Below are 14,200 nucleotides of genomic sequence, written 5' to 3'. Positions count from 1 at the left end.
TGCGTATTCTGAAGAAATCTAACCGAAAGTCAAAAGAATTAGCGTACAAAACCCTTGTTCGCCCAATTATGGAATATGGAGCAATAGGTTAGGATCCGTACAGACAAAACCAAATCGATTCAATAGAAAAGGTCCAACGCAAGGCAGCAAAATATGTCAGAATGGGGAAGGGACATGGTGAGGAGATAGTAAAAGACTTAGGGTGGGAACTTCTCAAATCAAGGCGACGAAGAACCAGACTCACCGCATTGTTTAAGGCACGAATGGGACACAAAGCATGGACCGACATCAATGCTAGATTAGCAACACCATCATACTTAGGAAGGACTGATCATATTAGAAAGTTTAAATGTAGAAAACAAAGAACGGACGTGGCAAAATTTTCCGTTGCTAACCGCACAATAGTAGACTGGAACAGCTTACCTGCGGCAATCTTTCAGAGTGGCCCTCTCAAAATCAATACATTTAAGGAAAGATTGAGAAGATTAGACTGAAAATGTAATTGGAGGTGCAGTGTAATTATTTAAGTTGTGTCGTGTAACTAATTGAGTTGATATGTAATTAATTAAGATGATATGTAATTAAGTTGGTATGTAATTAATTAAGGTGATATGTAATTATTTAATTGGTAATATTTGGGTGAAATAGAAGTACTTATAAGTTAGATTTACTTTTGCTTATCGTAGGCGTTATTATAGAATAGTTTTTATTTATAGTCCTAGGTTTATTGCATCTACTATTTATAGATTTACGTTTATTTTATTTTATTTCATGTAATTGTAATTATTGTATATTATATATCACTGCCACCGGGTGTATACCCAATTGTAGTGTTAATACATACATACATACATACATACATAAACTTTTGGAATAATGATAAATTTCACTGTATCATTCCCAGTGTAATGATTCGTAGTCACTAAATCTGAACAAAATCCGTTCAGTAATTTAAAAGAAGCCGCTGAACACAGATAGAGAGCGCACCTACGACTGTCACGTGATCAGAGTGCTGAGAACTTCTCTATTTCCTTAAATATTAAAATTAATGTTTGCAGCATCACGGTTACTCCTTGCACTCCTCTGGAGTGAAATGCTGGCATGGAATCAATTGCGTGCTAATGCTGCTCTATCAGCCACAGATACGTGCGTGCAGTTATTCAACGATGTGATAATTTGACGACATTTATTAGCAGAAAATGGTCTTTTCGGAAGGCGCTTTTCTTCTCCTGACCTTTGTGATTTAGAGATTACATTATATTACATTTAATAAGGCTCGTTTTGCTGCGAGATAATGGAAGTCTGTAGAAGATATAAAGCGATCTGCGTCAGATTACAGGAGCAATACCATGTGGAGAAACTTTGTGTCGTGTGCTTGTGTGTCCTTCCTGTAGTTTAGAAGTATCTCTATCAACTTGGTACGTAGCATCTGCAAACTGCGGCGAACTAATTTTTCATTCGTGGGAAGACTTCCGGGTGAATCTGAACATTGCAGGCATGAATCCAGGATAAGCTGTCAGAAATCACCGGACTTCACATATCACACTTAGCCTTTGCGCGTTCAATTAACTTCATGACTTACAGGAGATTGACTACGTGTTCATAATGCGTGTGTTCGTTTCATTTGTAATGTCCGCTACTACGATCACATTTCGCCTTCTTTCGATAAATTATTATGGCTCAGGTTAAATGAGAGGAGAAAGTTACATTCCCTTTCTCTCTTATACCGAATTTTGCACACCTCTGCTCCCTCTTACTTATCTGTCCGATTCCACAGTCTTTCTCGGTATCATAACTTAAATACTCGGTCACAATATGCTATAAATACCACTGCACACATCATCTCTTTATTCTTCATCTTTCACTGTTGCTACTTCTCGTCACTGGAATTCTCTGCCGCCTGAAGTCAAGGGCTGCCGAACTTTAATTTCCTTTAAATGTAAATTAGAAAAATATCTTATGATGAGTTGCCAGACCTAACGCGTTGCAAATATTTAATGGAATGTGTTCCACTGTATTTATTTTTATTTTATTTTATTTCTTTATTTTTTTTTATTATCTAAATCGTGTTTATTTATCACTTAACGCCAATATGTATCCCACTGTGTTGTTTTTTATTAATCTATTTTTTGTGTACATTTTATTCAATTGTCGGTTTCTGGTTTAATTATGTAAATCCTACTTAATTGTAATCTAATACTAATATGTATACTAATGTGTTTATTTTTATTTTTACTGTGTACATTTTTTTATTGAATTATCGGCTTCTGTTTTTATGTGATTCGTATTTGATTCTAACAACATTAATATTATTTCACTATGTTTATTTTTATTTTATGAGGTAAATTTTACTGCTGAGCCATTTATACCCCAACCCACACTTTCTGAAGTCGAAATTGCAATAGAAAATCTGAAAAAATTATAAGTCTCCAGGTATCGATCAAATTCCAGCAGAATTAATACAAAAGGGTGGAAGCGCATTATCTAAAGAAATTTATAAGCTTGTACTTGCTATTTGGGAAAAGGAGATTGTACCAGAACAATGGAAGGAGTCCATAATCGTACCTATTTTTAAGAAGGGGGACAAGACTAACTGTAGTAACTTTCGAGGAATATCACTTTTGTTGACGTCGTACAAAATTTTGTCGAATATCCTTTTGAGAAGATTAACTCCATATGTATGAAATTATTGGGGATCGTCAGTGTGGTTTTAGGCGTAATAGATCGACTATTGATCAGATTTTTTGTATTCGACAGATATTGGAAAAAAATGGGAGTATAAGGGTACAGTACATCAGTTATTCATAGATTTCAAAAAGGCATATGACTCGGTTAAGAGAGAAGTTTTATATGATATTCTTATTGAATTTGGTATTCCCAAGAAACTAGTTCGATTAATTAAAATGTGTCTCAGTGAAACTTACAACAGAGTTCGTATAGGTCACTTTCTGTCAGATGCGTTTCCAATTCACTGCGGGCTAAAGCAAGGAGATGCACTATCACCTTTACTCTTTAACTTTGCTCTAGAGTATGCCATTAGGAAAGTCCAGGATAACAGAGAGGGCTTGGAATTGAACGGGTTACATCAGCTACTTGTCTATGCGGATGACGTGAATATGTTAGGAGGAAATCCACAAACGATTAGGGAAAACACGGGAATTCTACTGGAAGCAAGTAAAGAGATAGGTTTGGAAGTAAATCCCGAAAAGACAAAGTATATGATTATGTCTCGTGGCCATAATATTGTACGAAATGGAAATATAAAAATTGGAAACTTATCTTTAGAAGAGGTGGAGAAGTTCAAATATCTTGGAGCAACAGTAACAAATATAAATGATATTCGGGAGGAAATTAAACGCAGAATAAATATGGGAAATGCCTGTTATTATTCGGTTGAGAAGCTTTTATCATCCAGTCTGCTGTCAATAAATCTGAAAGTTAGAGTTTACAAAACAGTTATACTACCGGTTGTTCTTTATGGTTGTGAAACTTGGACTCTCACTTTGAGAGAGGAACATAGGTTAAGGGTGTTTGAGAATAAGGTGCTTAGGAAAATATTTGGGGCTAAGCGGGATGAAGTTACAGGAGAATGGAGAAAGTTACACAACACAGAACTGCACGCATTGTATTCTTCACCTGACATAATTAGGAACATTAAATCCAGACGTTTGAGATGGGCAGGGCATGTAGGACGTATGAGCGAATCCAGAAATGCATATAGAGTGTTAGTTGGGAGGCCGGAGGGAAAAAGACCTTTGGGAAGGCCGAGACGTAGATGAGAGGATAATATTAAAATGGATTTGAGGGAGGTGGGATATGAAGATAGAGACTGGATTAATCTTGCTCAGGATAGGGACCAATGGCGGGCTTATGTGAGGGCGGCGATGAACCTCCGGGTTCCTTAAAAGCCAGTAAGTAAGTAAGTATCTCTTTTGATCTCATTATGTACCTAAATTGTATCAGTATGTAATTACTGAATTCTGATCCCGTTTTATGTTCAACTGTGTAAGCAAGTTTTAATCCTGGTTGAGTGTAAGAGAAGGCCTTACGGCCTTAACTCTGCCAGGTTAAATAAAGCCATTATTATTATTATTATTATTATTATTATTATTATTATTATTATTATTATTATTATTATTATTACGTGATGGAGACCAGCAATAAATCGACTATCCACCAAAACCAAACAGAACGTTACACATTGACTGTATATAATCAGTCATCATCATCATCATCATCATTATCATCATCATCATTCTGCATGAATGTTAGACGGGCTGGTCCGTTTCGGCTAATTAGTGATTGACTACAGTGCTGCAACGTAAAAACTAATAAATATCGAGCAGCGTTCGATAGGCTAAATATCTGATTTCATTTGAAATACTCCTCTAATCCGGAACGTAAATAACATGTTCTATTACCCTTTTATGATCACTTCTTGCAGTATTTCTTTTATTAATGCAGCTTTTATGTAGGCCTAACATGTAAGCACAGAGTTCTTAAACACAAATGAAAAATAACACAAAATTAGCAAATAAAAATGAATAGTCTACAGCAAGGAGTGACAGCCCAAAACGTCACGCAGGTTGGTGCGCGTTATATAATGAATCCCCTTCCAGTGTGCGGCGACGCGGCACAGCGTTGTGAAGCGAATGACACGTTGCGTTGCTCAGGCTCGTGGGCAGTGTAAACGACCTCGAAGGACCCCTGCATACGAATGGAGAGCATTTTAACCTAATTTTACTCAAGCAGGAGGCCTAGTCATATGCAACCAGATAAATTAGGTACAATCGTTTCGACATGTACGCAAATCTGGCTTTCAGGTACTCCCTGTGAAGCATACTTGAATAACTTTCAGGGAAAAATTGTTACGGGACCGGGTATAGACCTGGGGACCTTTGGCTGAGCGCGCCAACGCTCTACCAACTGAGCTACCCAGGAACTGCACCCGACACCATCTCATTTTTTTATCATGTTTAGTTTTATATGAAATCAATTCAATCTTGAAATCTAAATCAAGAACCAAGCAGTTTTCCTATATCCTGAGAGAACCAGCGCGTTCAGTACAGCCAACCTTCTTTTCCATTATGTTATAATTAAGCTGAGGATTTATGCCTATATGCCTGTTTTAATCCTTAACCTCAAGGCAAAAGATTTTAGGTTACATATCCATTTTAAGACATTGTGAGTATTATTTGCGAATTCTATAGTGCCTATAATTGCCTTTTCACTAATAAATGCCTATTTGCTTATAAATGCCTAAAAGTTGCCTAAATATCCGTATTGTATATTATACTTGAATTTACTGACCATTCTATCTATATTTTTTGAATCTGTAATATGTTTCTTTTTTTATCTAGCTGAGGGAAGTGATATAGAATATCGATAATTCTGTGTTTTACGTTTTACTGCCACCAGAGCGCGGAGAAATCGAATAATTTAAAATCAACCGATAAGAAAAAATTTATTTCGAAAACCGCATGAATCATTGTGGTAGTTGACTAGGGTAGTTGTTTTAAACTATGTATCCGTTTTGTGAGTTTTTGAATTGAGTGTGGAGTTGAGTTTTCAGCTGTAATACGTGAAAAGCCACCGGCGGGGCTCAGTCGGTTAAGGCGCTTGCCTACCGGTCTGAAGTTGCGCTCGGGCGCGGGTTCGATCCCCGCTTGGGCTGATTACCTGGTTGGATTTTTTCCGAAGTTTTCCCCAACCGTAAGGTGAATGTCAGGTAATCTATGGCGAATCCTCGGCCTCATCTCGCCAAATACCATCTCGCTATCACCAATCTCATCGACGCTAAATAACCTAGTAGTTGATACAGCGTCGTTAAATGACCAACTAAAAAAAATACGTGAAGTTTACAATGGAGATATGCCAAAGCAAAAGTCATCAGAAGCACTGATTGGAAAATACATGGACATTACTGCGTTCCCACTGGTTTGGTCCCCAGCTGATTGAAGTATTGCCCATCACTTCATGCGAGGTAGAAGGGAGTTTCTCCCAATTTAAGAACATTCTTACAGACAATAGACATCAGTTCTCAGTACAACACTTGGACGAATATTTAATTATTCACTGCCATAATGACATTCCTATAGAAAGTAGTGTATAATGCTATGCTATGGTCGTGTTAGCCGTTGAGAATTAGAAATTGTTAGTGCCTTTTTAAATGCCTATTTTAGAATTTTGAATGCCTATTTTGCCGCCTATTTCATATGTTTTTAGTGCCTAAAAATCCGCAGCTTGGTTATAATGATGGTGCCAGATAACACAGTAGCCATCCATTCTGCAAGTCATCTGAATTAAGTTGTCGCGCATAACAAAATTGGTGTTGAGAAGTACGACATCGCAACAGTTTGGTGTTAGAGAAGCAACTCTACACAACGGTGAGACGGTATCGGGTTCAGTTCCTGAGTAGCTCAGTCGGTAGAGCGTTGGCGCGCTAAGCCAAAGGTCGCGAGATCGTTACCCGGCTCCGGAACAATTTTTACCTTGAAATTATTCAAATCTGCTTCACAGGCAGCTATACCTAAAGCCAGATTTGCATAATATACACGTTACTGTAGGCACGTTAACAGAAAACCACAATTCTAGTCACATAGAGTTTGTGTGCACTCAAAGTTGGGTTTCTGGCGTCTTGTCAGCCCACTTGAGGTGTGTGGATATAAAGGGAAAATTGAAACGATGTCGAGTGCAGTTCCTGGATAGATCAGTCGGTAGACCTTTGACGCTCTCAGCCGAAGGTCCCGGGATCGACACCCGGCCCCCGAACAATTTTTCCCTTGAAATTATTCAAGTCGACATGTATGTTTGCGTTTCTGTAATTTAGGCCTACTTCTTACGTAATTTAATATAGGCCAAGCGTATAATTTTAAGTGTGTCGTCACTTTTTTAGAACATTATGACTTAAATCTGTTCTCATTTTGATCTTGTGTTAGTTATTTAATTTAATATGACTTGGAATTAATTGTTAAAGATATGCGGCCATTTTATTATTTCACGTAATAATTGAAATTTGTTCTGGTTTTAATATTGTTTCTGTTATTTAATACAACTCTTAATTTTTTAAGATATGCTGCATTTTATTCTTTCCAAGTGTGGCAAAATAAAAGCTCTAGAAAGGACCATAGTTTCCACTGAACAGTTACGATACAGGATCTGCCATTTCAAACGCTGTATCCCACAGAATTCATCCAACTCTTCTCCATATGCCTTTTGTTGAGATATGTATTATAATATTCTCGTCATCTTGCACATCTTTGTAATACTATTTATATGATTCCATTCTTCATTTAAATGATTCCATTAATTCATTTGTAACTATCAATTTATTTAATTGCCACTTTTTTAATTATTCAATTGTACTTTTATTGTAATTTGTATAATTGCTTATGTTTTTGTTATTTTCTTTGTGCTGAACTGTAATTGGCCACTGGCTGTTGTACTTACTTACTGGCTTTTAAGGAACCCGGAGGTTCATTGCCGCTCTCACATAAGCCCGCCATTGGTCCCTATCCTGAGCAAGATTAATCCAGTCTCTACCATCATATCCCACCTCCCCCAAATCCATTTTAATATTATCTTCCCACCTAGTCTCGGTCTCCCCAAAGGTCTTTTTCCCTCCGCCCTCCCAACTAACACTCTATATGCATTTCTGGAATCGCCCATACGTGCTACATGCCCTGCCCATGTTCCTAATTATGTCAGGTGAAGTATACAATGCGTGCAGCTCTGTGTTGTGTAACTTTCTCCATTCTCCTGTAACTTCATCCCTCTTAGCCCCAAATATTTTCCTAAGAACCTTATTCTCAAACACTCTTAACCTATGTTCCTCTCTCAAAGTGAGAGTCCAAGTTTCACAACCATAAAGAACAACCGGTAATATAACTGTTTTATAAATTCTAACTTTCAGATTTTTTGACAGCAGACTGGATGATAGAAGCTTCTCAACCGAATAGTAACAGGCATTTCCCATATTTATTCTGTGTTTAATTTCCTCCCGAGTATCATTTATATTTGTTACTGTTGCTCCAAGATATTTGAACTTCTCCACCTCTTCAAAAGATAAATTTCCAATTTTTATATTTCCATTTCGTACAATATTCTCGTCACGAGACATAATCATATACTTTGTCTTTTCGGGATTTACTTTCAAACCTATCTCTGTACTTGCTTCCAGCAAAATTCCCGTGTTTTCCCTAACCGGTTGTTGATTTTCTCCTAACATATTCACGTCATCCGTATAGACAAGCAGTTGATGTAACCTGTTCAATTCCAAACCCTCTCTGTTATCCTGGACTTTCCTAATGGCATACTCTAGATTGGCTGTTGTACAGCACATTAAATATAAGTAAATAAATAAATGTATTATTATTATTATTGTTATTATTATTAATATTATTATTATTATTATTCAGGATTCCGGGATAATTACTCAGTAAACTTTTCTGGAAGCAGTATCGGCGCTTGATTATGTTTAAGTGATGGTGCTAGTTTTAATATCTGTAATTATATTGGAGTCAGTATCCTTTTCCAATAAGTTCAACTAGTTGAAGAAGAGGGGTTGAAGTAATGTGTTACAATTTTTCAGGCGATGGAAGAGAGTGACTCTGGGACCTTCAGCCCGTGGGACTACGTGGTGCTAGTCGTGATGCTGGTCATCTCGGCTTCTATCGGAGTGTACTACCGGTTCACAGGGGGGCGGCAGAAGACAACACAGGTATTAGTACCATACCAACCAGCAATGTAGGTACACAGTCAGCATTTTGCTGTTTTTTTTAACTGCCCCCCATTGAGGGTAGCCCTTACGGACTCAGTATATCCTCAAAAAAATTATTATACATATGTAAACATAGATATTAAATTTTAAAAAAGAGAAACAAATAAAAGGGCGTGAAACATTACAATTGCTATTAATGTGGCACCATGTGATTAATTAGGATTTGGCAGGATTTTTTAACACAATTATCACAATGTCATCCCTCAGAGATGTTTGCAGAGCAAACTGCCTTCGAAATTCTTCGAAAAAAGCTGGTATAGTCCCTCGAGCACCTATGAGCAAGCCGAATACCTGAACGTGAATTAAGGCATATTTCAGCTTGAAATAGTTGACTGTAGGCTCATAGATCGACTTCTTCTCAAGGTGGATCTCGGCTGACTGATGACATTCTACTTCAAAACGTATCGTGGGGTGTGATGCCCTGTTTAGTGTCAGCATTGTACGCTAAAATATCTACTCGTCTCGTTGACCCATTTTCAGCTAGACAGGAGATTTCTTCTTCTACTATCCAGCCCTTAATTCTTAATGCGGCAGCAATTTTGGATCTTACAAGATGATGTCTAGAGTTCCTCAAGAGCAATCCCTGTTCACAGAATCCCAAGACGTGTGCTAAAGTTTCAATCTCCGGGCAGCCATGTCTGCACCGGGTACCGTCGAGAGATCTGCCGGGAACGGAATGAACAGCTGCTAAATTTGCTGTCATTTTCAGGCTAGATATCCATTCACTAGTCGAAAGTCCTTTCTTGTTTGCAATCCAACTGTTGGCGGCTGTTACTTCGCTATACATCTCAACACCTTTTCCCCGTCCTGAAAGGGTCTTCCGTGATTCATATTCACGACTTCGCAATTCTTCTCGAAAATTTCGAATTGTAGCTTTAGTAAAGTCTTCGGGAAAAGAAAGGCAGAGGGAATCACACGACAATTTGAGTTCGACATCTGTCTCATCATGTTAACTGGAATAAATTTCAAAGTAAAATTTTTATTAAAAACTTACCTCATAGATGCTGACCATTAGAAAAGTTTCCACAGAAGGCACGAAATGTAAAGGTTGGCTGGTCAATGTGTCAACAATGACAGTTTATTTTATAAAGATTTTGAAGTTTAAGTTCAACATATTTGCATGAACTTTGTTATTGTGTTCATTAGAATATGAATAGATTTTTTTGCAGTCATTAAAAAGCTCTTATTCTAGGATGTGTGCATCATTCAGAAGAAATTGCTGCAAAAGCCTTGGTTCCTGAGTTGTCGTTTCATTTCTTCAATATCAGAAGAATTATGAAGAAATCTTTCTTTTAGATAATTCTCTAATCAGAAGTCGATTGGTTTACATCTTTGATTGCAGAGGCCAAGTGTTAGGAGGCATTGATTGAATACTCAATACGATTAGTTAATTTAAGAGAGCAGTGTATTCAGGTAATAAATTGTATTGAAATAATTTTAGTTTTGTCCTTTAAATGTGTAGAAATGTAACATTGTAAAATTCCTTTGCAGAACGAAAAACTTGCTTCCTAAATGCAAAAGGCATGGGTCCACAGAAAGAACATGCTAAGTCAAAGTTTGTTTTTGTTTTTTGGACCATCTGCTATCTCGTAAAATGAACTATCTTTCTAGTAAATCAGAATGGGAAAAAGCCTGCTTTGTAACATGGGAACTTAAACTAAATGAGATATAAACTCATAACTTCTTATGAGTGAATTACAGTTCAGAAATGCTCTCCTGAAAAAAATTTAAGAAAAGTGGCGTAACATGTTCTTTCCGTGGACCCTTATCAGTTTCCTTATTCATGTATATGGAATAGAGGAACATTTTTAAGGTAAAATAGTTTCAACTATGAAAATTAGAGCAATATTTGAATACAATAAAACTTAATTAATAACTAAAAATCATTTGATATATCAGAATGGAAATTTGTATGATGCATGGCTATATAACCTGTAATGCATGATAAAAATTTTAGTTTCATGAGACTGAAAATGTAGAAGTTTCAAATTTCAGACATCCATTACCTTAATACATGCATTGAGAGGTATGAAAAAATGTATATAGACTTTTTGTGTCAAAATGTTCTTAATTTTTGTGCTACTGATAAGGAGACCCTATTATCTTTCGATAAATTATTGTGGTTCAGGTTAAATGAGAGGAGAAAGTTACATTCCCTTTCTCTCTTATACCGAATTTTGCACACCTCTACTCCCTCTTACTTATCTGTCCGATTCCACAGTCTTTCTTGGTACCATAACTTAAATACTCGGTCACAATATAGCACGCTACAAATACCACTGCACACATCATCTCTTTATTCTTCATCTTTCACTGTTGCTACTTCTCGTCACTGGAATTCTCTGCCGCCGAAGTCAAGGGCTGCCGAACTTTAATTTCCTTTAAATGTAAATTAGAAAAATATCTTATGATGAGTTGCCAGACCTAACGCGTTGCAAATATTTAATGGAATGTGTTCCACTGTATTTACTTATTTTTTTTTGTTTCTTATTTTTATTATCTAAATCGTGTTTATTTATCACTTAACGCCAATATGTATCCCACTGTGTTGTTTTTTATTATTAATCTATTTTTTCTGTACATTTTATTCAATTGTCGGTTTCTGGTTTGATTATGAAAATCCTACTTAATTGTAATCTAATACTAATATGTATACTAATGTGTTTATTTTTATTTCTACTGTGTACATTTTTTATTCAGTTATCGGCTCCTGTTTTTATGTGATTCGTATTTGATTCTAAGAACATTAATATGTATTTCACTACGCTTATTTTTATTTTATGGGGTAATTTTTATTTAAACTTTTGATCTCATTATGTACCTAAATTGTATCAGTATGTAATTACTTAATTCCGATCCCGTTTTATGTTCAACTGTGTAAGCAAGTTTTAATCCTGGTTGAGTGTAAGAGAAGGCCTTACGGCCTTAACTCTGCCAGGTTAAATAAAGCCATTATTATTATTATTATTATTATTATTATTATTATTATATTACTGTCTGCATACGCACTCTAGTAATGACTTTTCTTGCTTGCAGGAATACTTGCTGGGCGACCGCAACTTGTCGGTGTTCCCCGTGGCCGTGTCGCTGATGGCCAGCTTCATGTCCGCCATCACTCTGCTGGGGGTCAGCATGGAGAACTACACATACGGGACGCAGTTCGTGGTCATCAACTTCGCATATGGGATAGCAACGCCCATCGCAGCATACTGCTACCTGCCTGTGTTCTTCAAGCTGCAAGCCACCAGCGCCTACCACGTGGGTACCAGACATAACTACAGCTGTCTAGCATATAGTGTTATGCCTTAAAGTTCTAAGCCTAAGAAGAGAAAACAATTGTGACCAAAATCAGAATTACAGATTAGCTAAGGCATCAAGACAGACGTGGAAGTTCAAAAGAGGGTCACTCTGGACTAGTGAAATACCGTAGTAAATAATGACGGCAAGGGCACCAATGTGGATTTTCCAAGGGGAGGGGGGAGCTAATGGAGGTCTCGGCTACAGAGCAGTGTGGAGGTCGCCCCCGAAAATTGTTCAGTAATTCGACCTTGCGAAATGAATGTTAGTGTCTGAGCATAATTATTATAAGTCAATTATTTAAGAGTTCCAAGCACAAATTTTCGTAAAAATCTGATTGAAAAATAATTAACAAAAATTAAATAATGTTCCTCACCTAAGCATTCCATTATTCATTTTACAACTGCATTTTATTCTTTCTATCTCTCCTACGAAATAACAGCTAAGTAAGAGAAATTTTGTAATAGTAATTTGCAGACAGTTCCAACATACATAATTTAATTTTTTAGATAAATAAATTAACCTAAAGTAATACATCACATATTCATTATATGAGGTCCCGCCATCCTCATTGAATATTAACACGACTACTATGAAGTAGACAATGTGTATTATCACCATTAAATCGAGAAAAATTCGTTCCGGCACCAGGAATCGAACCTGGGACCTCTCAGCTCTGCACGCTGAACGAATTTTTCTCGAGTTAATAGTGATAATACACATTGTACTACGTCGTAGTAGTCGTGTTAATATTCAATGAGGATGGCGGGACCTCATATAATGAATATTTGATGCATTAAATGTTTACAGTTATCACAGACTGATGTTGAATATGGCCATAAAGTCATTTAAATATGCACTCCTGCATATTGACTTACATAGGTTTAAATGCAGGTAGTAGGCCGTAAAACAGTACAATGAGAGGAGTTTCTACCGGCACTGTGGATTGTGTCCCGGCATAGCTCAGCTGGAAAGAGCCCTCAGAACGCAGAGCTGAGAGGTCCCGGGTTCGATTCCCGGTGCCGGAACGAATTTTTCTCGATTTAATGGTGATAACCTAAAGTAAATTTTGTAGAGGTGGGGAGGAGGAGGCTGTCCTGCCCTTGTCCCTCCCTATTGGGACCCATTAATAAGAGTGTGACATTGTTATAGACAGCATCACCAATAGATATGAAGAGTGTGTGATTGGAATGTTTTGCTCTTCTCTGTGTAGCATTGGAACAATTCAGACATTATTCTTTATTATTTTTGTTGTTGTTGATGTTACATTAACAGTGAAAAATGATATATTAAAATCAAAATATGGCAATATTTTATTTTTTCATAGTACTGTATTTAAAAAAGACCCTCTACCCTTGATACTCGTTGGTAGATAATACCGTTCAACACAAATGGGGAGCATCACTCAGAACTGCTCACTTACATCCTGCTGAGTTTGGCACGCTCTGTTGCAGTACCTGGAGCTGCGGTTCGGGCAGGGAGCCCGCCTGGCAGCGTCATTCGCCTTCTCCCTGCAGATGATCCTCTACATGGGAATCGTCCTGTACGCCCCTGCGCTCGCCCTGGAGGCAGTGACAGGGCTGTCCAAGACCATTGCTATTCTCAGCATCGGCCTCGTCTGCACTTTCTACTCCACTATCGGTGGCATGAAAGCTGTTGTGGTCACAGATGTGTTCCAGGTCAGTTCACGAGGAAATAGACTTGGCGTTATTAATGAAGTTCATATTTTCAACATCTTGACACCAGGAAAGAAAAGTTCTTCTGGCATGTGTTGTCTGCCCGACTGTATACAACAATTTCTCCTGAACTGTCGGATGGATTTTATTCATATTATTCAATATCTACAAGTCAATTCAGCCGGAAATGATGGTGCGTGAAATGTTATTTTACAGAAAAAAATGTATTTTATTTGAAGAAGTAAAACAAATTCATCATTTAGTCAAAACTAGAGCTAATAATTTCGTTTTTTGCTTTTCTCTTTCTCTTAACATAATGTGAAATATGTTGTTGTTTTCTAATGCCAGGCATTTGACAATAAAATCATTTCACCTCTTGCACTCCAATATTTTTCAAAGATATTATCATGGTCAGCCACTGAAGTACAGATTTTGAGGTGTTCCGAAT

General features: G+C 37.1%; 1 protein-coding gene across 3 annotated transcripts in view; it reads left to right on the top strand.

The window, feature by feature from the left end:
* The window catches only part of LOC138711254 (putative sodium-dependent multivitamin transporter), a 76,939-nt gene that overhangs the window by 39,285 nt on the left and 23,454 nt on the right, over positions 1-14,200 (top strand). For 2 of the 3 annotated variants that reach the window (XR_011335368.1, XM_069842674.1), the window contains exons 2-4: positions 8,591-8,719; positions 11,816-12,037; positions 13,531-13,755. Coding sequence is in view for 2 of the 3 variants with exons in the window: in XM_069842674.1 (XP_069698775.1) it covers positions 8,594-8,719; positions 11,816-12,037; positions 13,531-13,755 (573 nt within the window). In the remaining variant the exon portion in view is untranslated. Of the gene's footprint in view, positions 1-1,306; positions 1,419-8,590; positions 8,720-11,815; positions 12,038-13,530; positions 13,756-14,200 lie in introns of those variants that run through there. The other variant, XM_069842675.1, reaches the window with a different exon arrangement.

This window comes from Periplaneta americana, chromosome 12 (assembly GCF_040183065.1).
Source record: "Periplaneta americana isolate PAMFEO1 chromosome 12, P.americana_PAMFEO1_priV1, whole genome shotgun sequence".
NCBI lineage: Eukaryota > Metazoa > Arthropoda > Insecta > Blattodea > Blattidae > Periplaneta > Periplaneta americana.
This window is presented reverse-complemented; position numbering and strand designations above follow the sequence as displayed.